This window comes from Peromyscus californicus, unplaced genomic scaffold, assembly GCF_007827085.1.
Source record: "Peromyscus californicus insignis strain IS unplaced genomic scaffold, ASM782708v3 Scaffold_8__1_contigs__length_139910024, whole genome shotgun sequence".
Classification (NCBI taxonomy): domain Eukaryota; kingdom Metazoa; phylum Chordata; class Mammalia; order Rodentia; family Cricetidae; genus Peromyscus; species Peromyscus californicus.
The window spans coordinates 74,956,040-74,981,720 of NW_026294606.1; the positions used below are offsets into that span (position 1 = coordinate 74,956,040).

The 25,681-nt window shown below is 38.8% G+C and overlaps 1 protein-coding gene across 10 annotated transcripts in view; it reads left to right on the plus strand.

The window, feature by feature from the left end:
- The window catches only part of Myo3a (myosin IIIA), a 193,919-nt gene that overhangs the window by 56,584 nt on the left and 111,654 nt on the right, over positions 1 to 25,681 (plus strand). For 7 of the 10 annotated variants that reach the window (XR_008215713.1, XM_052728082.1, XM_052728087.1 and 4 more), the window contains 4 exons: positions 63 to 139; positions 7,218 to 7,363; positions 9,767 to 9,832; positions 12,808 to 12,963. Coding sequence is in view for 9 of the 10 variants with exons in the window: in XM_052728082.1 (XP_052584042.1) it covers positions 63 to 139; positions 7,218 to 7,363; positions 9,767 to 9,832; positions 12,808 to 12,963 (445 nt within the window). In the remaining variant the exon portion in view is untranslated. Of the gene's footprint in view, positions 1 to 62; positions 140 to 7,217; positions 7,364 to 8,184; positions 9,427 to 9,766; positions 9,833 to 12,807; positions 12,964 to 25,681 lie in introns of those variants that run through there. The other 3 variants (XM_052728084.1, XM_052728089.1, XM_052728090.1) reach the window with 3 other exon arrangements.

A 25,681-nucleotide genomic window follows, 5' to 3' on the forward strand; every position in this document is an offset into this window, starting at 1 on the left:
AGCAGCTAGAACCTTTCACATGAGTAGTTAATGCAAGAAACCATCTCATCTCTTCTCTCTAGGTGTGTCTGCACAGCTCAGCAGCACCCGGCACCGCCTGAACACCTCTGTAGGAACACCGTTTTGGATGGCTCCTGAGGTCAGAGAGTTTTGAAGGAGACAAGTTTTCCTTTACACATATGCTTTTTCTCCCTACATATGTTGGAATGTACCACAAGAAAATGTCTACTGTGTTGTTTTAATGTGGGATTTTTATGTGGGCAGGGAGGAACATGGGGTATTCTGGGTAAACTGCGTGTGAAGGAATGCGTGAATGAGTGAAAGATGAATGTGCAGAGTCAGGTGAGGGAAAGAGACTTTGGCAGGCTGACTATTTCTTGAAATTTACTTTGAGTTGTCAAGCATGTATCTGCACTCTGGATGTTTGCATGTTGTTTTATCTTTACTTTTTATTGTTATTACTCTATTCCCTGGGCTCAGCTCAAGCAGGACTCTGACCCAGTAAACACTTACCATCTTCAGAAACCTTGTAAAGTGAGTTTCTGTTTGCCAGGAAAAGGCATTACTTTCCTGTTGGACCCTACAATCCCCAAATCTGGAGAGGACATCTGGTTGTCTACTAACTCAAACAAGCCTCCAACAGACAAAAGCCCTACGCTAGTGCTCAGGTCATTCCAGCTAACCTGCCTTCCTCCCACAACATAACCCCTTATAATTGTCAAGACCACGCCCCCACCCCCCACACACACCGTTTTTACTATCTTCTCTGCTCCTGAGACGTAGTCCTGGCAATCCCTAGCCTGCTGCCCTCTGTCTGTTCTCTCTGCTCTTCTCTCTGCCCCACCCAATCACACACACACACACACACACACACACACACACACACACACACACACACAAGAGACAGTGTTGGCATTTTGATCCCCAATAAACCTTTCTTTCTACCCACTGAGCAGTCTAGTTCAGAGATTTCACTGTGCCCTCACTTACATCCACTGTCTGGCTACATTTTGCTTTTAAATGATAATAAACATTTTATGAGAACCCTTGAGTTTGTTAGGTCAGACTCAAGTCTGTCAACCCATATGGTGAGTTCTTATGTTAAATCACCAGCCTGGAAACTAAGTGCAACTTTAAGAAATTTTTCCATTATTACCCTGGGGAACTTGTAGATAAACTGCTAAAATAGCCAAAAGTTCAAGAATCAGACCTTCTCCCAACAGTCCCTATTTAATGCCTTTAATCTTTTTAATTATGTTGACCAATAAAGAACGCTTCATTTTGAAAACTCTCTCTGCATCCATTGGGAAGAGCTTTGCTATTTGTATATGATGTTCTAGGGAGCAAAGAGAGAAGTGATTCAAATGCTACATTAATATTGCAAAATCTTCCAATTAAATTTGTTTGAAAATGAAATCCTGGTATGCTATTTCTGTTTAACTATTAATTCAGTTATTACTTATTTTTGAAAAGTTAAAATGCAGCATATAGGAAAAGGATACAATTTTAATAAATGTTTTTGGAGCTCCATTGGATTGAAAATCTTTTTAACAGGGACCATATCTGAGAAGAAATGAAGTTATAGTCACGTAAAAGCCAACACAAAATTCAATAAGAGCTTCTTCAGAATTGTTCTGATATAACACCAGTATTTTTAAACGTTACAAAAGTGAGAAGTCAATAAAAAATGTAATTCTATGCCAAATATTGTGTTTTATTTGCATATATTCATAATTAAAACATAAGGTGATTGTAATGTTATATGAGAAATATTTAGGCTTTATATTTTATGTTAATTTGTAGTAACAATTATATGTTTGTTTGCCTTTAACAGAAGCATTCCTTTATATATGCCTGCTAGTCACTGTTTTGATGTCATTATTTTGTGCCTATTCTCTTCTCTCTGCAATATGTGCTCTCTGATCTTAAAGAACATACTCTGAATAACCAGATTTCTAGCTGCAAGGTATCCTGTATGCACTGCTTCTGTGTTGTTAGTAATAACGTTTCTGCTGGTCTGAAAATGCTGCTCTGTGTAGAGGACTTGCCCAGCATGCATGTGACTTGCCCAGTATGCATGAGGCCCTGGGCTCAAGTCCTAACACCAGGGAGATCAAAGCATTTAATGACACATTTGTAAGAATTAGAAGGACTGTTGGGCATTTTGATGTCTAATTTCTTGAGTTCCCTATATATTCTGGATATCAGTCCTCTGTCAGATGTGGGGTTGGTGAAGATCTTTTCCCATTCTGTAGGCTGTCGCTTTGCCTTGTTGACCGTATCCTTTGCTCTACAAAAGCTTCTCAGTTTCAAGAGGTCCCATTGATTGATTGTTTGTCTCAGAGTCTGTGCTACTGGTGTTCTATTTAGGAAGTAGTCTCCTATGCCAATGCGTTCAAGACTACTTCCTACTTTCTCTTCTAGCAGGTTCAGAGTAGCTGGATTTATGTTGAGGTCCTTGATCCACTTGGACTTAAGTTTTGTGCACGGTGATAGATATGGATCTATTTGCAGCCTTCTACATGTTGATATCCAGTTTTGCCAGCACCATTTGTTGAAGATGCTTTCTTTTTTCCATTGTGCGCTTTTGGCTTCTTTGTCAAAAATTATATGTTCATAGGTGTGCGGATTAATGTCAGGGTCTTCAATTCGATTCCATTGGTCCACATGTCGGTTTTTATGCCAGTACCAAGCTGTTTTTATTACTGTAGCTCTATAGAAATGGGTAAACACATAGAATATGTTCATCATTAAGAAATATTTCAATGTTTTAGAAATTAATCACTTGGAAAGTAAAATTCTTGGTTAGCATTTATAATTTGAATTCTACTTTAAAGACAGCATGATTTGGTTACATAAAGCCATTCTTTCCAGTCTGGATTGAAGTGTGCCAGAATTGAAAGGTCAAGTGACCACAGCAAGTAACCACACAACTTACTATAATAATTACAAGGTAGGTGTACAGATCCAAGGACAGCAGTTATGAACCAGGGATATTCTAAACAACCTGGAATGCAAGTTCACCCAGACCTACAGGGAAGTGTCCCAAGATGTGAAGCCAGACAACTGTGTGTTATCCTGAAAGATGAGCATTACCCTGATGTAACAATGTTACTAGAAAAAAATAGTAATATAAAAGACTACGTTAACCAGTTAGTGTGAGATGCCTACAATCCTCATACTAAGGAATGCTGAGGCCTGAGATATATAGCAACACACCAAAGAAATATGAGAAGGGTAGGGTCGACTCCATATTCTGAAACCAACTGTTTATCAGACAATAATGGGAGGAAGGATGCAAGCCCTGAGTTACATTTCTAGCACACACAACCACAAATTACATAAAGGCCAAAATGTATCTGTAGCAGGAATCTTAGAGAGTCTTATGAATAAAATCCAACCTGGGGCCAGTTTTTGGGGTGAATGCTGGAAGGTCAGAGAAGCAGAACAAGCCACAGCTACCTCACCTCACCAGTTCCTCAACTGGTCCTGTTTCCTCAGACTGGAAGCTTCTGTGTCTTCATCCCAATGGCTCTCAGTTGAACTGCTGCTCGAAAGCCTGAAGCTTAACCAGCCAAAAGCTTAACCAGCCAAATGCTTCTAGTTTCTGATCTCCACGCCTTATATATCTTTCTGTTTTTGCCATCACTCCCTGAGGTTAAAGGCTCACTTCTTGGGATTAAAGGCGTGAGTCACCATGCCTGGCTATTTCCAATGTGGCCTTGAACTCACAGAGATCCATGCCTCCAGAAGGCTAGGATTAAAGGTGTGAGTGCCACCATTTTCTAGCCTTTGTATCTAGTGGCTGTTCTGTCTCTGACCCCAGATAAGTTTATTAGGGTGCTCAATATTTTGGGGAACACAATACCACCACATGTATTAGACAACAGAAGAGAAAGTTCATATGTGTTTTCCCACCTTTGAGAGACATAGGTAACATGCATTAGATTCATTTTTTTGACTTACACAGTTCTGTGGCTGTCAGTGGATAGTTAGAACTGCTCCATCACCTCCACAGTCTAAGACGAAACATTTTTATGTTCCTAAAAGAAATGTTTTACCATGTGAGTATTTCCCTTGTCCCTCCCCTAGTCCAGCATTAATCTAGTTTAAGATGTATAGATTGTTCTATTCTGAACAGCTTGTATTGATGGAATCTGAGCATGTGTCCCTTGTGTTTGGATTTTCCCCCTGGTTCATTTTCAAGGTTCATCTATGCTGTAGTACTTCTGTACTCCTGTGGATAAATAATATTTCACTATTTGTATATACCACATTATGTGTATCCATTCTTCACTTAAGAGACACTAGGTTCCTACTTTTTTGGCTGTTTATGAATAATACTGTCTTAATACTTAACATATGAAATTTAAAGTAAAACCTAGGACTCTCATGCTTGCTCCTAGAACTCCAGAGGATGAAACTATAAGCACACAGGCTGACTGAGAAAGAAAAGGCCACACAGCTATGAGATAAGAAAGGATACGGGGCAGGGACAAGGCGTACAAATGCAGACTGCTGGTAGAGCTTGGTTCTGGGCTGTGGGCAAGTTCATAAGAAATAAACAGAAAGGAATCAGTAGACCAATGTTTAAAGACCAGTAATAAATACATAAGTACATTATTCATATGTGTATCGATGGTGGATAATATATCATTTATCGTTCATCTATTGATTATCTACCACTCATCTATCACCTATCTATCATCTATCATGTACCTACCATTTTTCCATCTTCCTATCATCTATCCATCTATCTACCATCTGTCACTTACTTATATATCATCTATCAATATATCAATCATCTATTTACCTCTTTTTTAAACACATTGATATGTTTCTATTTAGATATTCAATAGTATGGCTTTTGGTGTCACATCTAAGGGGACTCATTCATCATGAAGAAGTAGACTCTCCTGAGTAGTGTATGCGAAGGTTGCCAGCTCAACTCTTGGAGCCCACACAGGGGTTTTCAATATTTGCTGGAGTTACCAATGAGAAATGTTCCCACAGAGACTACCATATTGTAGTTAAATGATGGGACTTTAAGCTGCCATCACCCCCCAAATAATTTGTGTCTTGTGAAATGACATTCACGAAATTCAAAACATTTTTAATGTAAATTATGGTTTTCAAAGGCCAGTAAGATAACATAGCAGGTAAAAGAACTTGTCGTCATGCCTGATGACCTACATTCAAACTCTGGAACCCACATGGAGGAAGGAGAGAACTCCTACAAGGTGTCTTCTGAATTCATACACACATGATCTCTCTCTCCCTCCCTCCCTCCCTCCTTCTCTCCTTCCCTCCTTCTCTCTCTCTCTCTCTCTCTCTCTCTCTCTCTCTCTCTCTCTCACACACACACACACACACACACACACACACACACACACACACACACCAGACATACACACATACACACACAAATAATGTTTAAAAAATAATACTTATCCCCACTTGGTTAAAGCAGCATAATCTGTAACTATATTTTAGATATTTGTCCTTATCCCCATAGATAAATGTAGCTCTTAGCCCTTATCAAGGAAATTTCTCTGGTAACAGATGGGGAAACCATTACAGAAAACCACAACCAATCAAATTGCATAGTTATGGAAGTCAGTCCCATTGGATACATCTACAAAACACTCCGGCAACTAAGGCTCAAAGATCATTGCAGAGGATTGGGTGGAAAGATTGTTAAAGCCAGAGGAACAGGGATTTTGCTGGGAGATTGTGTCTCTAGTAATTTCAGAACCTACATCCATAGTCTCACCAGCATGACTGATTAAATATGAGCTGAACAAGGACAACAATAAACAACGCCAAAGTGGATGGCGGGGCCGCCACAAGGCCTCAAACTTACACAAAAAACTACAGACAACAAAGTAACGTTGAGAGCAGGAGAAACGGTCTTCCCCAAGGAATAGTACCGCAATTGGTTATCCAATACCAAATGGACAGCCCTAAAGACATACATACAAGTAACATTTTACAAACTGAAAAGGTTGTATTTATGTTTTCAGATATATATGCAGATACATATGTGCATGTAACAATAGTTAATGGAAAAAGAGGCCACGAATTTAAAAGAGAACAAGGAGATTTATACGGTAGTGTTTGTAGGGGAGAGGGAAGGGGAAAATGATGTAATTATATTATAATCTCAAAAATAAATAATAATAATGTTTTTCACAATTTGAAGCTGAATTTCCTTTTTGTGATCACTGATATTAACAATGAACATTTATAGCGGTGGTTTTCAACTTGTGGGCTGCCAACCCCTTTGGGGATCACATATCAGATATCCTGTGTATCAGATATTTACATTACAGTTCATAACAGTAGCAAAATTACAGTTATATGAAGTAGCAATGAAATTATTTTATGGTTGGGGGGTCACTATAACATGGGGAACTGTATTAAAGGGTCTCAGCATTAAGAAGGTTGAGAACCACTGATTTATAGGCTTCTTGCACATTTAGCAATGCTATAAAGGAAATTAATACAATGCTTTTTCTGTGTAATACTGTATTACAATATTGCAAACCCATTTCCCTCCCCTCTTTCTTTTGACTCTCTGTCACATTTGGTTAATGGCATTAGATTGCAGTTTGAAAATTTAGTGTGGCTCCAATAAGCCATTGTACCTTTCCATTAGTGTTTATTTTTATTGAGTTGACTTTTTTGTTAATAATGGTTTAAGTCATTTGCATTCTTCCAAATTTTTCTCATTCATCCCCGGGTGCTTTTGTATTCTAATTGCCAGTAAGGTTCAAGGCCATTTAACTAGACTGCCCTCAAGTTGATTTCCCTTGATTCTTTCCAGTTCTCTGAGATGAACTTTTCTTTTGCTACTGGGTGATGCCTCTTCCCCCACCCCCCGCCCCCCGCCCCTCGGTTTGTTGAGTGAATATCTCCCAGTCATGAGCCGTGTGTTTGGTCCCATTCCACACAGGGCACCATTTCTTTCTTCTTTTTGATAGAGTTTCTAAACTACTCCTTTTCACAGCCCCTGTCCCCATGTATCTGCAAACCTGCTATTATATTGTCTGTGCTCAGAATAAAAATATTATTATTTATATGATTCCCTTTCCTTCCAAATTACTGCCTTTTATCTTCACTTATCAACTTCACCAGTTTAAGCACTTTTCTCTGAACATTTCACTGCTTGCCTGTTGAAACCTTGACACTTTTTCCTTTCTATTTTTGTCTTCTAGGTGATTGCATGTGAACAGCAATTAGATACCACTTACGATGCTAGATGTGACACATGGTCCCTGGGTATCACCGCTATTGAGCTTGGTGATGGAGATCCTCCACTAGCTGAGCTGCATCCCATGAGAGCGCTCTTCAAAATACCAAGGTCAGGTGACCAGCAGGTCCAAGATCTGCAGACCATTTTTTTCCCTTTTTATTGAGACTGACTTCTCATCATGGAAATACTCAGAAGTGTTCTAGAAAGTTTAAAGACCAAGTCCCATGTAACCTAAGTTGTCCTTATTCATTATGTAGCTGAAGCTGACTGAATTTCAGATCTTCCTGCTTCATCTCTATTGGTAGGCTTACAAATGTGCACCAGGATGCCCACCTTAAAGGTGTAGCCTTAGCTACCCTTGAACTGGCCATCTAGTCTTATTACCGTCAATATTTACCTCCCTGCTTGTACCACTACAGCTAGCTAATTTTTCTGTTATTTTAAATGTGTGTTGATAAGTTCTAGATGTCTCAGAAAGCCAATATGAAAAAAAAACATCTTAATTATAGGTGAGCTATTTTTAGAGACCTTAAGGATTTTTCCTGATTCCTTAATTCTAAGGAAAACACACACACGGCTTGTGTTGTCAGGGATCCAGGACAGTGGGACATGATAGTCAGTAATTATACACCCTATTAGTAAAAGGTTGTGATTTCAACCTGTGAAGACATACCTGGAGTGGTGGGGGAGTGGGGCACTGAATGCTGTAGTCCTAAAGAAACAATGCCATCATGTTTTATTCATTCTCAAGTGGATCCCTTTGAAATTTTTTATGTGTAATTACAAACATTAAAAGTTGTTGACTCAATCCCCAGGGGAGTCTTTGCCCTGGAGGAGATAGGAATGGGGGGTGGGCTGGGGGGAAGGGGGGGCCGAGGGAGGAGGGAGAACAAGGGAATCCGTGGCTGATATGTAAAATTAAATTAAATTATAAAATTAAAATAATAATAATAATAATAATAATAATAAGTTGTTTATTACTTTGGAATTTTCTGTGCATTGGGTCTGAATTACAATATTTACATCACTCTTTATATTTCAATGTCCAGTGTTATCTCAGGTCTTATAAAACATGCTACTTATTTGGCATGTGGGGGAAACAAGATTAGAGGAAAGAGGGAATCCTCTGTATACCAGCTTAAAAACATTTCATTAAAATTTTGAAAACATGAGAAATACATTTTTTCTAACATCTATTGTCCTTCAGTGTATAAGGTGAAACTATACATGCCCAAGTCACCTTCCTTGTGGTATAAACCACCATGTTTAACCCCATGTTATCATCTTGATGATAAGGACACAAACATGGAGAATGTCGACCACTGATCTATTGTGCCTGGGTAACAGTGTACTGAGAGTTCTGTAAAGTGCAGCGTGCTAATTATTTCCTACTATTTCTGCTGCTGCTGTATCTTTAAATGGAACTCTGAGACTACTAGCTGTAGAAACATGTTGAAAGGGAGATCCGAAAAGCCACAGTTCTAGGCACTGTGAAATTGTCAAACCTCGTAAGGCAATCTGATCCGATACAGCTCATAAAAGAAAATTTTCAGTGGACAAGAAACAAAATTATTGGCTGAAAAAAGGACTTTTTTAAATGTGCAAATCAGCAATCTTAGAATACTTCTCCTGACTGAAAGACACTTGGGCATGATCCGGTTAGATGGGTTAGCTGCACTTGGCATTAATGAGCCTGTACCGACTGTACATTAATTTCATTATAAGCTGTTTAAGGAGCAATGCAAGACTGAAGACAAAAGTATTTCCATCCCCCTAATGAAAACAAAGAGCTGTTAGAATTAACATAAAGCGGCACTTCAGCAAATTTAGCCATCATGGTTGATCAATGTTGCTTGATTACAGAGTCACATCAGGCTCACTGTCAAGTGCTGGTCCTTTGTGAGCACAGATGCACCAAAAAGGAAAAGATTTGTTCAGCTTAAAAAACAAAAAAGAATTAATAGCAAAATCTTTTAAGTGGCGTGCAGAGTTCTATAGCTAATGGTATGTTCCAGATCTTTGCTTTTATCACGTGCTTCCTGCCATATTTCTAGAAACAAAGGAACGGCTCCAGGAGGCATTCTGCCCTCCCCGCTGCAGCTTGCTACCTGTTCCAGGGTACCTCTGTGCACCGTGGCTGTTCCTCAGAGACTTCTATAGGACTCAGAGAGGTCAGAGAGGAAACTCTTCCCCCAGTGTTTGATAAATATTGACATTTCCTCCTAGGGATTTTAGGTAAAAGCCAGATGACTCTTTAGTAGAAAATAATAATAATAATAATAACAGGAAAATTGGGTTATATGTTAAATGCTTTCAGAGAAACTAGGAAGCTGTCATTTTATATAAAGAATGATGAATAGCTAATTATCTTTCTTGGAATTGGGAAAGGATGGCAATCTTTGATGGTACAGGCAGAACCTGGGACTGCAGTAATTCTCTGGTCTTGGGCTGCTTCTCATATTTCACCATCTGATCAATGTACAATCTCCAACCTTGATTCTTGTTTTCCAGGAATCCACCCCCTAAACTAAGGCAGCCTGAGCTATGGTCAGCAGAGTTCAATGACTTCATTAGCAAGTGAGTAGCAATAGAGTCTGAAATAAAACTAAAGCAACGCCAGCCTGCTGTAGCTTTGAACGGTGTGGATGGAGGTTTTGACAGTCGTCACAGGCATCTGAATCCTCCTCTTCTTATCTATTGAGCAGCTCCAGGGGTTTCCAGAAGTCTCTACCATTTCCTTAAAAAGAAAGAAAGAAAGGAAGGGTGAGAGAGAGAGAGAGAGAGAGAGAATCTGTATTATCTGCTAAAGGTTCAATGAATTTACTCCTGCTTAAATAATGACCTTGGGGTCAAGTTCGTTCACCTCTCCGTAGCCATGCTTCCAAGGACCCTTTATCAGTCAGGAACATGCTCAGCTGCTCAGCTGCTCAGCTGCCTTTGCAGCCTAGCCCTCTGCATCTCCCACCTGCTCTATTACCCATGCAGTGGGTTATTTAACCCTTGATTGGTCTGCATTACTGGCTCTTAGGACAGCCAGGGGTGTGTCAATGCAGCCAGTTCATTTGAAGATCACATTTATCAAAAGCTTATGCATTTCAGAGAGGAACTTCACTTGACAGCTATTCAGCAGAAGTGATTTGCCTCTACACAATTAGAAGAGGGTCAGCCATTCAGAAAAATGAGGCCTGCTGAACTTTTTCACAATGTTTACTGTTTTTTACCTTAAACAAAGAAGAAAAGGGATGACTCCTGGTTGTAATTGGGAGGGAAGGATGGTGATGACTTGATGTGCTGACCCACTCTGCATCTGTAGCCAGGGCACATTGCTGTAACTGGGATCCTGCCAATATATCCATGTATTCTTCTAAAGATGGGAGACTTAGATGAAAGAGTTTGTGGGAACTCAATAGGGATTAATAATTTTTTTAAGGGCAAGGTACCATAAGCATTTGCTATGCATGCCATCCTGTCATTCTTCAAGTCTCTGGAAAACATCACTGACGTGGCCGAGATGCCCCACAGTGACAATCTTGGGTTTCAAGAGCCTTTGATTCAGACACTCAGTGGGTCCTGGTTTAGCTGACTCATTCCCCAGTGTTCTCCTAAGACTCAGTTCCCATCTTCCCCAGGCAATTCGTATTGTTTGCAGTCCGTGTGCTGTTCTTTCCTCTCCCACTGGTAACATTTCCAATGTTATTGTTCTCTTCTGATGTCCTTCTGTCTAGCTGGACAATAGAGCACTGTCCCCTTCCTTGTCACTGTCACTCCCGTGTCTAGCAGAGACAGGTAGGCGTTGGCTATTTGGCAAAGTTGAACTTGAATAAAATAATCTGTCACTCTTCTTAGTGCAGATGCCAAAGTGCTGTAGATGTAGAAACGGCTTCATTCTGTTCAACCAAATGAAACCCAAGAGCACCTGTTCCGGTTTCTAGACAGCACCAGCCTCATTCCATAGCATATTTTAGCATCCCTAGGGAAGGCTTTGGCTAAGCCCAGTGAAATAAATTGTCAAATTATCAACCCCGGAGGATCAATGATACAGATTACTGATGGCACTGACTGAGCCAGGGACTGGGTGGCAGCTGCTGCTCCTCCTCCCCTTCGCCATCGTCCTTCTCCTCCTTCTCTTTCTCTTCCTTCTCTCCCTTCCACTTCCTGCTCCCCCTCCACTTCCTGCTTCCCCTTCCTCTTTCTCCTCCCCTTCCACTTCCTGCTCCCCCTTCCTCTTCCTCCTCCTCCTCTTTCTCCTCCCTTTCCACTTCCTGCTCCTTTTTCTTCTTCTTCTTCTTCTTCTTCTTCTTCTTCTTCTTCTTCTTCTTCTTCTTCTTCTTCTTCTTCTTCTCCTCCTCCTCCTCCTCCTCCTCCTCCTCCTCCTCCTCCTCCTCCTCCTCCTTCTTCTTCCTCTTCCTCCTCTTCCTTTCCTTCTTGTTTTGAGGCACTGGAGTTGAATGTAGGGCCTCACATGTCCTAAGAAAGCACTCCTCCTGTTCTTGTTGTTGTTTTAATTTGAGACAGTGTCTAAGTTGCCCAGTCTAGTCTTAAACTCATTCTGTAGCCCGACTGAAGTTCTATGATTTTAGTCCTGTATCATCAGACCCAGCTTCTGTTTGTTTTTTCTTATTGATTTATTTTGATATCCCCAAATAACAGTCGGAGAAACTGTATCTCAGGGTCAAAGGGATTGTAGAGTATTTCAGCCGCTCATTCAATGCTTATAACCCTCGTGAGAAGTATGATTTCACTTTAATAATTCCACCTTGATAAGCACATGAATATCACACTAACCTGAGATCTCTTCCACCAACCAATCAAGGGGTTTTTGCCCCCCAGTGACCACTGGGAATTGGTCAAATCTTTCTTACAAGTATTTGAAGACAGCTGCCATAGCTGAAAAAACATTGCACGTTTATTCAAATGATACCATCCCAGATAGGTGTGTTCACTAACCTTATCCCTCCTCACCAATATGCCGTGGTTGATCCTGTCCACAGGTGTGGTATTCATTAAAATATCTGCCACATGACCTCATGAATTCCTGCTGGCATGGAATCTTAGCCTTCTTAGCAGATTAACTTTCTATTGGGTTATCAGAAATATATTGATTAAAAAGTCTTAAAAGCATGGTAAAACGAAACTAAAGAGTTTGTGTTAATTTTATATAAACATTAAGGCTTCTAATCTTGAATGACTTAGAAAGGAGACTTTGAAATGGAGACAGAATTTTATTATTATTATTATTATTATTATTATTATTATTTACTATTATTATTATTATTATTATTATTATTATTATTATTATTCGCAGCATTGCTTGCTGGGAAATAAACGGAAGTACTGGGTGATTGAACTGTGGTATCACCGCAGTATGATCCCTTACAGATATGGGCACTGTTACAAACATGTATCGCATTGCCATTTCATATTTTTGAGATCTGCTTTGAATTGACATTTGTGAGAAGCATCAAGTCTGAGTAGATTTTTTTAAAAGTCTGAATGATAATTTCAAAACTCTAACTTATTTAATAATTACATATTCCATTTTGCCAATGCAGATGCTTGACCAAAGATTATGAAAAGCGTCCAACAGTGTCGGATCTTCTGAAGCATAAATTCATTACTCAGATCGAGGGCAAAGACGTGATGCTACAAAAACAGCTAATGGAATTCATTGATATTCATCAGTGCTTGGGCAGCACAGAGAAGGCCAGGTACCTAAACAATTCAGGTTTCTAAAACAAAGTGACTCAAGAGTCCATAAAGGTTTGCTATGCAGTAGATGCTAAGGCGAAAGGAACTCATATGTTCTCAGTGTGACTTGAATTTAATGGGATATTTGCATGGAAAGCAAATGTCACTTGTTGAATCCAGGTCCCATCCCCCATAGTGTTGAAAATGCTTGGAGCATTTTTAAAAATGACTTTATCAGCACAAAAAAAATATAATTTATAACAGAAAGATGGCACTAGTATATATGTTAGTATTGCTTTTCATTTATTTACGTTTTTTCCTGCAAAGTTGGGTATCTTAATGGGAAGGGGAATGCTGGATAATGGGATGGATATGGGAAGTTTCTGTCATAGGCCAACGCCTGACTTAACAAGTCACCCAAGCTTTGTTCAGCTGTTCTAAGGTACAAAGATACATGAGTGGATGACCTTTCTGAGAAGGAATCCCCAAACACTGGGGAACAGTTTTCACAACTGTTACATTTGGCAGTATTGAAATGAATATGTAATTGTGAAAAACCTGAATTATAATATTTTTAAGTTTTGCTTCTGAATATAATGTTTAGAAATATTCAGTTACCTCAGCTAATGGGCATAGCCATGCATGAGCAATATGTGTTCTTCAAAACAATTCAAGTCAACTAAGAAGAAGAAGCAGCTTAGTGAACTATATGGGCATCTCAAAAGAACTGAGATGAAAGCAAAGGGCTGGCTTAGGCATATAGTAAAGGAATCAGGACACCCCATCATCTTCCTCAAGAGTCATCTACTACTGAAGCCTACTTACCTGGCCCCAGCATTGCCTGCAAAGTGGATTCCTGACTGCCTCCAACACTCACAAACTGACTCTGAGCTTGTCACCACTCTCCAAGGTTTGGAACCTCATGACCATCTGATTATTTATGCCTTGGCCTTAGGCCTGAGCACTAGGTAAAGTGTGTGGCAGAAACCACTTGGTACCACTTCACTTGTGTCCAGGGAGAGGCAGAGTCCTACCCCTGAGCCAGTTTTGGAAATTCTCCTCATTTCAGAAAGATGTTATGGGCATGGGAATGGTGGATGGATATCCATTGTATACCCATGGTGGATGGATATCCATTGTGTATAATATTATGCATATATATATAGTATAATATTCTACAGAATATTTAATTAGGTTCCTAAAATACTTTATAAAACTTGGAAGTTTTACCTAAAAATATTATTTAAGGTATGATTTACATTCCTTAGGAGATATAGCTCAGCATCCAGTTAAATGATAACAGTTTTGAAATTAAAATGTCCTTTTGTGGTATTAATAATTAGCATATTATTTTAATTTTTTCATATGTTTTTAATAATCAATTTCACTTCAGTATTTTACTTGGTGACCTCCATATGCTCATGTTGATTAACACTGATGTGTATAAATCACTATTCTGCATATGATTTCACAGAAGCAAACAGTACAAGGTTTTAGTTATTCAAACAAAGTTGTGCTTAGCCCCCAAATACCTGTCTTTGTGGCACTATGTTAATTATCCCTCTTGACCCGTAGATTCAATTGAAGATAGAGAATAAGACAATTTTGAGACACATGTCAAAGATTAACAAATGAAAGATAAACTGAAAACTTGTTCAACCATTTTGCTACAGTGCCTGGTTTGAGCTTTCAAACTATTTATCAGGTGTGGGACTTTATGCAGTGTAAAGTGACACAAACAGGATTTTAATTTTAAGAAACAGAACAATGAGCTAGGAAAGCAGGAAACCCAATAGGAAGTAATAAAAGGCCTATTTCAACAACACATAGCTGATGACTCCATTTTACTTTCTATTTCCTAGGCAAGCTAATTGTTCTCTAGGTATGGTAGGGGCAAGTCACCTTATGGAAAATTTGCTGTCTTCCTTAGCAGATGGGACTCTAAGATGATGTGCTAGTTCTTATATGAGCATTATGTTCAGTTCCCTTCTCCTTGTGAATGTCTCCCAACCTGAACCTTTGCTACCCCATCCCAGATTACTTCCTTGTCCCCTTTCTTCATATTGACACCACCCCTCATTTATTATGACAACCAAACCCCAAGATTACCTCAATAGACTCCTGTTCTCTTCTTCCATTTTCCATTTTCAGTCAAAAGCAAGATTCAGTCCTGGCAAAAGGTTTTTAACAGGAAGATCTGATAGGTGGAACCTTTTAGAATCTGCTTGGGGGCTTACTCTCTAGTAGATAAATAGGACCTGCATGTAAATAACCATTAAGCAAATTCAGCTCCATAAAAGAAATCCAAATTATGTCTTGTGGAAGTCCAAAAGATGCAGATTTTTTTTCTAGCAGGGACAGGAAAGCTTTGAGTAGGTATTTCAAGGGATAAACCGGCTTGGTCTTCTGAAAATAGAGTTGCCACAAAGTAAGCCTTCTATGACTTGATCAAAATTACGGTGGTGGCGCACGCCTTTAATCCCAGCACTCGGGAGGCAGAGCCAGGCGGATCTCTCTGAGTTCGAGGCCAGCCTGGGCTACCAAGTGAGTCCCAGGAAAGGCGCAAAGCTACACAGAGAAACCCTGTCTCGAAAAACCAAAAAAAAAAAAAAAAAATTACGAGAGTAAGATATGCTCACAGGAAGTCATATACTTATGCCCTTATGCTCTGAAATTGGATTTGAGAGGTGCAGAGATCAGACAACCCTGAAATTTGGAGAGGTTGGACCTGCATCCTTCGCAGCAGAAGGCAGTGACCTATCCCTGCTTACAAATCTTGTGTGTAGTGCTAGACAACAGTCTTTCTTTGATTCCAAAAGTTAATATTGCCTAACCCAAAACAGATATTGCTGTAATTTCTCAGGCATCTTTATAGTTAACTATAAGGCATTTTGCTTCTTGTGTTTATTCCTGACTTGAAGTTATTGCAATTTTTGGAGGCAAGAGAGCTTAGTGCATCTAACATCTGTAGTTAATTGCATTTGGCTGGGACTTGACCTCCTACCATCCCTGTGAACCATAGTAGATGCAACTCCTGCAGATGTCCAATTTTCATTACAGACACATGGGTCACATGGCCTGGGTTCAGCCACCAGGATGGCATCTCCATCCTCTAGTAAGATTCACAACAGTCAAACTAGGGACCCAGATAGACATATTTCTCTTCACCCAGATAGGCTGTGTCTTAATTCTATGGCTTTGAAAATGAGGTGAGAACTATAGGTATCTCATATTAGCAAAGATTTAAGAGAACACAGCCCAGAGTTGGCTTTTATTCACATAGGAATCTGTCAACTCCATTGCTATGACTAGTAGCTAGTCTAGAACAATAATAGAAAAGAAAAAGCAGTTCACGGAGGCAATTCTAGTATTAACAAAGGCTGGTAGTGAATACTAACTGTTGAAAGGATGATAAATTACCTCTGGGCCTGGTGTATAGTTAGCAAGTGTGATGAGCAGTTAGCAACTAGTGTTTGAGTGTTTGGGGATTAGAAATCTCTCAGTTTATGTATAAATATATGGTATGGATGTGGGTTCTCTTAAGTTGTTTGGAGTTAAGCAGCTGGATAAGTGTTCTCTTGGGGAGGCCCTATGAGTATCTCTTCTCCTAAGCAACACTAGATAAAGGAATTCAAGTAGGCAGGGAGAGAAAATATCTGATATGAGCCTGTGAATGCTGTAATTCCAAGAGTAAGTTGTGATGATTCCCCAAAACCGACTGAAGAACATTCACATCATCTGCTGTCTATGCTGAATCACTGCTGGAGGAAACTGAGTGAAGGGGACATAAGCTCACACAACAGATGCCACAATGCAGAGGCACTGGATCCAGATGACGCTTGGCATCTTAGACCTTAACATCTGTCTAAATCTACAACACCTTTTGAATTTCCAAAGAACCCATACAAGCCTAGGTTGTTATTGCATGGTTCCTTCTTTTGATATCTAGAGAAATTGAATCCTGCTCAAGTCATCACTTAAGCATGACCTCTCAGACTGATCTTTTTTATGAGTTTCTGAATTCTTTGCCATTGTTGGCCAATCACACATGATGTGCAGTACTTTCTGTTTGCTGTTCAATTTCTTTGGCATACTGTGTATGGTTTATTCAGAATCATTATTTAATCCTAACTTCAGTCTGTCTTTGACAAACTGTAATTAGGGTTTATGTTGCTTAGTAAGGCAGTCACTTGTCAAATAATTTATGTTCATGTGTTCCCTATGACTTTTGAGAGAATTTTATTGAGGGCAAAGACTGTGCTGACAGAGAAAGTTAAAATGGTCATCATATTCATAGTGTATTTGAACCATTTGGGACAATGGTTCTCAACCTTCCTAATACTGCTACCCTTTATATAGACCCCCATGTTGTGGTGACCTCCAACTATAGAATTATTTCATTGCCACTTTACAACTGTAATTTTGCTACTGTTATGAATCATAATGTAACTATCAGGTATGCAGGATATCTGATATGTGACCCACAAAAGAGTCACGACACACAAGTTGAGAACCACTGATTTGGGATGTCATCATTTAGAAAGTTACCCACTGGTGTTAATTTGTCCACATGATGATCACCGTCACTTCTGTGATGTGGTTGGGACTGTGCATGATGAGTTGAATCTAAATGAACCTGTGGTTTTTCTTCTTGTTTTTTTTTTTTTCACTAAAGTTTAAATGGCTAAAATCATTTTGGTCCAGCTTTAGGCAGTATCTATTTCTTGTCCTTTACTATAAAGGATGGAGTTAATCCAGTTTTACTTCCTCATCTGCATCTCTGTATCATCACACTGTCCTTTGACATTGTCTCTGTTTAACAATCTTAGGCCTTCTGTGACCATAATTTCTGGTGATCATACATCATCTTGTGTTTGCTTTTAAAATACCCTGAATGATTGAGCGTGTAGCTTAGTTTAGTCAGTTGAAAGATATTTAAGAGGACTATGTCCTCTCCTCAGACATCACAAATGTTTCTCTCCTATCTGCTTAGCGGCATGCTTTATTCTGGAGGTGGTGAATCTTCCCTCCTGGTTCCCTAACTAGCTTTTTCTGTAAGGAATTCTTGAAGCTTGAGGGAGCTTTATCAAGCTTTACCAAGCTCCTCAATGTGGATTCTTCCTCATCAGCCTCACTTGCCTTGTTGTGTGTTGCCGCTGGCTTCCTCTGGCTCCTGGAGCTAATCCATCGGTTCTTCTTTTCCCCTTCTCTCTCTGGGGACTGAGTCCTATTCGGTGCTACATCTCCACCCTTCTCTATCATGATTTTATTTTCTCAGTTTCTTTTTAGGATGTAACTAGTTCGGTTTTTATCTCTTTCTCTGTGTAATTTCTTCCTAAGGTTTTATGGGTTCTCTTTTTAAAGTTCTGCTTTTTAATGAAAGATTGCATTAGAAATGTCCTTGAGAGATAGAGGACATTTTTGTGTGAACTTTAGTCATGATTCTGCCTGTGGTGCTTCTCTCTATCTGCCTGTGGTTTATATGCACCTTCTCTTCATCATTTTCTTTGTATTTTTTGTTAAAAGTGTATATGGATATCTCCGTCCCTGAGTGGCACTGTGAACAGGCATGTTGTAGTACAACTAAAATAAAATTTGAAACAAAACCATTGTGGGACTTGTGGAAGGGTGGTTAGAGGCAGTTAAGTTCATTGTCATGAACACTCTTGAACCAAAGCTGTATTTTTGTTGTGCTCTCTTGTCTTTCCTTGATCCCTAACCTGGAAGATGACCGTGTAGCAGCCCACAGCTGTCCCATCCCAGGCAGCACCAGGCATGTTACACTCCCTGTGGCTGACATAAATAGAGACCTAAGACACTTGAATAGCAAGTGTTCAATCCATTGAGTAGTCTCCCCACAGAGAGGAATGTTTCTGAAGGATAGTAGTCAAATTTTAAAGGGGAATGTTTTATCATTTAGTAGAATTCAAGATGAGGTTTCCCTCCTCCCTTACTGCCAGCCATGTAAAACTTCATTGTTTGCTGTTCAGTTGTCCTGATCTCATTTGCTTCCTTATTTATTTTCATAATCCTTGCAAAAAGAAGAGAGGGAGTGTGGGGAGGAGACAGAGGAGGAGAGAAGAAAAGAAAAAGAAGAGAAGGAGGGAAATAAATAAAAGATGAAAAGGGGAAAATAAAAAGTGCCACATTTAGCAAGTTTGGAAAAATTCTGAATCATTTTGAGGTCAGAGATCATTTGTATATATATATACACAGCTGGGTTTTTATTTTGAGTGAAAAATCTAAAGTCAAATTCATAATATCTTATCAAAAAGAAAGAAAAGGAAATACATAAATATCAAACTATGGAAATTCTAGTAATAGAAACACAGAAATTGGAATAGGTTATTATTACTTGTAGTTGATTCTTATATAGATTTGCAATACTGCATTCTATTAAAATCATGTGATATATGTATGTATATATATATAAAATGTGTGTGTGTGTGTGTGTGTGTGTGTGTGTGTGTGTGTGTGTGTGTGTGTGCGCGTGCAGTCATCACTTAGCATTTACAGGGAATCAATTCGGGGGCTCTGCACAGGTGACAAAGTCCTTGGACACTCAAATCCCTTATGTAAATAATCTATGTACAACCTCCTATATATTTTAAATGAACTCTAGATTATAATACATACAAATGCTATTAAATGGTTGTTATACTGCTTTCCTTAAGAAATGATTACACAAAAAATATTTATACAAGCTCTGAACAGATGTCATTTTTTTTCCAAATATTTTCAATCTGGATTGATTGAATTCATGAATTCAAAACCTGTGTCTATAAAGAGCCATATGTATGTGTGTGTTACATATACACGATAAACATGATGTATTATATATAAAACAAATTATATATATATATATATATATATATATATATATATATATATATATATATCCTAGGCTGTCCAAAATGTAATATTGGTGGTGTTCCCAAGCATGAATGATAATGCAAGCCCTTGTATTTATTCACATAGGATGGAAGGTAGTTATGAATTCCATTGGAGGAGAGCTGAATTTAGCATGCCAAGTAAATACCAATGTAGAGTTAATTGAGTAGGCAGTCTGGTACAAGTCGTCCATACTTTGAGGAAGGGATTCATGTTAGAGATGACTTTTGAGTCACTTGTTAAATGTTCTATAGCATGGCATTGAATGACCTTATGGCATGGGTGTCAACAATAAAACATGAAGGTTGAAGATGGTGTTCTTGGAGAAACCCAGATTTAGAGATAAATAGATGAACAAGAGCTGGGAAATAGGAGATTGTGGCTCTTAGAGGAGGAACCGAGAGGAATGTGGTCTCTCACAAGTCATGAAATAGGTGTATTAAGAAGAGAAGACTCGCCTTTGCCAAATAGTGACAAACATGGAGTTCTCTAATGATTTTGGCAAGCACCACCTCAGCAAAATAGAGAGAAATGAAGGAAAATAATGAGATAAAGATACAGGAATTTGAACTTGCTTAGAGGTAGAGCTGTGGAGGAATGAGGAGGAAGAGAGGATGGGAAAAAGGGAATCAAGGGAGAGAGCTTTTACCAGTGAGAGGTCCTAGATGACTAGGTGCCTATGGAAGGACTGGGCTAGTAATGCACAGGAGAGGAGATGGCCACAGCAGTGAATAGAGGAAGCAAACATACAGCTGAAGACTTGGCCTTTGCTTAAGGTAGGGCAAGTTCCTCCATTGGAACCAGGAGGTAAACAGTAACAACAAAAAAGATGAAATGATTTCTACTTGGTTGTAATTACTCAATGAAGTATGAGCTATAATCTTTAGCTGGGGGTTCCAGTTTTCATGCTTTTATATGTAAGTTTCCAACCACATCCTCCCTTCCAGCCCAGCTACAAGTTAAATGAATATATATTTATCTCTACATACCCAGATGGAAATTCATCTATGAGGAAGTTTTGGGTCTCTGTGAGTGGAGAGGGCAGTTAAAACTTTCATAGAGACTGGGCAATTACACCATCAATTACTCTACTTGTCAGGTTGGGCAGGTGTTTCGCTCTTGTGCACCATCAATTCAAAATGACACACTTAAGGCAAAGGAGCTAAGAAGCAGAGAAATTAAAAGCAGTCTTCCAGGGCACAGCACTGAGAGTCTGAATCCCCACTGGGACTAACAGTTGTCTCTGTTACTGAAATGTAAAGATGGATAAGGAAACCAACACAAAAGCATTGATGAGATTTCTGTTTGACAAGGATTGCTCTTCTACCCCAGTGGCCCCCGGATCACCTCAGATGATAGAAGTTGCTATTTACACGAGTATTTTTAACCAAAGTAAAAGCAAACAAAGCTGTTCCTTTACAGCCGTACAACTAAATAGTAAAGATGAAATTTTAACTTCAGGGCAGCAGGGGTTATTTCATTTTTCAGTGTGTAAAACTAAAACACGCAGAGAGCTATAATAACGACCCCCAAGGGTGTAGGTGACCTTTGACAACACGAAGAAATTATTTATAGTCTGGAGCTATGTCTCTCCAGTATTACAGAGTAAATGGGAAGTATGGTCTGGTTCACAAGCTGTACTTGTCACAAGAGGACAGAAGTCTTACAGGAGTTTGGCTCTGCTTCCTCTGAGTCTTAAAGAAAGCAAACATATAATAAAGTAGCAAGAATGTCAGCCAGTTCTATAAAATGAAGACCAGAAAAAAGATATTAAACACATAAAATCACCCTGAAATACACATTTACATTCTATTTGAGCATTTAAATTGTTCATAAAAAAGAATTTAAAAAAAATGAAAGTAAGTTGTCTTCAGTACTACAATAATGAACATTTACTGTAAGTAAATATTCACCTGTTTGCCCAAGAAACGTATTTTGGGCACTCACCATATACAAGAATCTGCTCAGGGAGAATATGGGATTATCAGTCATAAATCAAAACAACTCTGTTTGGTAAGGCTTAAGTGCCGGTGGGAAGCCTCCGACAATGTATATAATATATGAGTAAGAGACATAGTGTACTAGGTAGTTATGCACACTAAATTAAGACCAGAAGAAAAAAAATGACAGGAGGATTGAGAGTCCTAGAGATGGGGAGTGTGATTGCAGCCTGGATCTCTTCTCCTGGGGTGGTATATGATCTTGTAACTCTAGCTAGGCAGCAGAAAGTCACATTAAGGCAGCTGACACAAGAGTGGTCTGGGCGTTAGAGACACTGCCAGCATGGAGCCACTGGTCTAGAGAGTAGTGAGTAAGGAGATTGCTAAGACTGAAGATAGATGAATATGAAAGAGAGCAAGGAGGAGTATATGGTAGGGCTTGGAGAGGGAGAAGGGAAGGGAGTAATGATGTAATTGTATCATAATCTCAATAACAAAGGAAATACTAGAAACCTACAGAAGGCAGGCGGAACAATGGAGTAGGGTTGGAGTCAGATATAGAAACTTTTCTTTGTGTGACACCTAAGAATACTGATTTGTGTTTCAAAAGACCATCCTCACTGTTTGCAGTAATTCAGACACACTGGTAAGGAAGAGGATGTCTTACAAGTCAACCATATTCTCTTCCCCTTAAACTTATAAGTAACAGTTATCTCTGTTATTTCTCTTGTCATTGTTCCCAATACATTCACAAACACAACTTCTTTAAGAGCTCACTCCACCCAACTTCCAGTTTAATATGTAAGAGAGCTCAGAGGTCATCACTCTACCAAGCAGGTAGCAAGAAGGCGAACAGACGAAATCATCACCAATTCTTGAGTCCATCACAGAAGATTACAAGGTGAGCTGCCACCTGCAGACTTGAACTGATGAGCAGGCAGATGAGGAGAATTTCTTCTTACTGAGCAGGAACCCATGAGTAGATGCCTCTTCCAGAAGTGGGCTGGGATAGCAGGCAGTGTTTGATGAATTTGTGGAAACCCTATTCTGGTGAGTTGGAGAGTTTAAAAACAACAGGGATCCTAGTCCCAAGGAACTCCCACACTTCTGTTTTGCTTCTGTGAGATCAAGCAGGTTCTCAGAGTAAATACTAGAAAATATCAGAGGGAGAGAATAAAATGAGTTCAAGAGAATGTATTTTACCAAAGTGCAGGCTAGCAAGCCTTGGGATCCTCAAGCTTCACCAATCTGGAGGAAGGGAAATAATCAAACTTCCTACCCCTCTCCAGTCATCCTGTCCAAGAACTGGAGGGGAGGTAAGAAGTAAGAGAATCATAAGCACTTGCTAAGTTCCCAGGGCAGATGTGCTGGTTCATTTGGAGGCTCGGAGGACTCACAGCACTGAGGACTACTGCATGCTTCACTGATTCCCATACCCTCCCTCCATGTTAACAAAGGCCAATATAGAGGTGTTCTTTTGACCCAGTGCATCTAATCTGGTTATTAAGAAAAAAATACCAGACCTAAGTAAAAGGGAAACACATATACAGGGACAACAAATGTGGGAAAAAAGAACAAGTATTATAGCAAGACGTAGAGATGGTGGGCATATTGAGATCAAGAACTCAAAGCACTGAATGCCTAAAATAGGAAAGAATATCTAAAATTCAGTGATCCAAACTTCTATTATAGGCAGCTACAAAGGTGAACTAATTTTAAAGTGTGCTGAAGAAAATACATAATTAAAAATTACTGTAGAAATCAATGACATTGAAAACGGGAAATCAAAACAGGATATGAATAAACCAAAAGCTGGCAATTCAAAATTATCAATAAAATCATTAAGCCTCTATCCAGGATAACTAAGGGAAAAAAGGACAAAATTACTATTAGAGTTATCAGAAATGAAAGGGAAACCACTGCTACAGGTCCCCTGGACATTAACAGCACACAAAAGAAATCTGAAGAACTTGGTTTCATCCTGGGGAGGGGGGATAAGGTTGCTTCAACATATGCAAATCAACAAATGTAACACAAATAAATATAAAACAAATAAATAGACATGAAACACAAATCACATGATCATCTCAACAGATGCAGAAAGGTGCCTTTGACATAGCTCAACATCACTGTATGATAAAAATTCAGAAGAACATAGGAAAATAAGGACCATACCTCAGTGTAAGAAGGATGTGTGTAACAGACCTACAGCCAACATTATACAAAGTGGGGAAAAGTGAAATGCGTTTCTTCTAAATCCGGGAACATGACAATCGTCCTTATTTTCCTATGTTCTTCTGAATTTTTATCATGCTCTTGTTTAATATAGTGTTCAAAGTCTTAACTAGAACTGTAAGACAAGAGTGAGAAAATTAGAATAAAAGGGATCCAAATAGAAGTTGCAGTATACAAAATCAACATGTCCAAATCAGTAGCTTTTCTCCATATCAATAGTGAACTTGGCAAGAGAGAAATCAGGAGTAAATTCCCAGTCATAATAGTTTCAAAATATAAAAATAAAATACCTAGACATAAACCTAACCAACAAAGGAAAAGACCCCTGCAAGTTTATGAATTTTCTAAAAAGAGCATAGGGAATCTTCCCAAGAATTTACAAAAGGAGTTACATAAAATTAGAAGCTTTTGCATAGAAAACAAAACAAAAACAATAAACATCAGCAGAGTGGAGAGATAACCTACCAAATCTGAGAAAAGTTTTGTCAACTGTCCACAAGACAGGAAATTAGTGGACAGACTCTAAAGAGTTAAAAATTAAACACTGAAACCCAAATCAGCAAATCAATGAATGAGCAAATAAATTGAATAGATGATTCAAAAAAAAAGAAGCAATAAAAATGGCAAAAAAACAAACAAACAAACAAACTTCAAATCATGTTCAACAACTGCATTGAAATCCCCTCTCCTCCTTGTCAGAATGGCTAGCCCTGAGCATAGGAAGATCTGCAAATCCTGCACAGGTGAAGTAAAGAAGAGGAACTTGTTGACACTGCTGGTGGGAATGTGTGATAAATGGTGAGGTCACAGTGGAACTCACCATGGAAGTTCCTCATAAAAATAGAGCATGAAACACACGGCCCAGCTATACCACTGAGTCCCTGCTCAAAGGACACCACATTAGTGTAAAACAGAAATGCTCAGCCATGGCGTGGTGCCATACCATTCACAATATCTAAGAACTGGAACCAGCCTATATGCTCACCAGCAGATGAGTCGGTAAACAACAGGTAGTAGATATACACAATAGAGTTTTATTCAGCTGAAAAGAAAAATAAAGTCCTGACAGTTGAAGAAAAATGAATGCATCTGGATATCATTGTATTAAACAAAATAAGACAGACTGAGAAAGACAAATGCCATGTTTTCTCTCATATATAGAACCTGGGTTTGAATTACACACACGATCATTGAGGGCAGGTGTTTAGAGGGAGAGAGAGAAATTTGACAACCTGAATAGAAAGGACAAATTCTTTGAAAAATGCAATATGTCAAAGCTCAAAGAAGGAATATTTGAATTTGAATGTATCTGTGTCTATTAGACAAATTAAAATAATAACTGATAACATTCCAAAATTGAAAGCAGCAGACCTATATAGTTTAGACTTAATTCTACCAAGTATTTAAGGAAGAAAACTTATTTTTTTAATTATTTTAAAGTATTTTCTATACTTTCCCAGAAGACAGAGGCATAGAGAATATTTTACAACTAACTTCACAAGGCTGTATTAGTGCCTTAAGACTGAAACTAGACAAAGACACAAGAAAACTACTAATCGATATATCTTATAAATATATAAACAAAAATCACAACATTTTAGCAGATAAAGAGTGTATGAAATAATCATTGTCCTATAAATAAATAGATAGCTAGAAAATGAGGTATTATTCC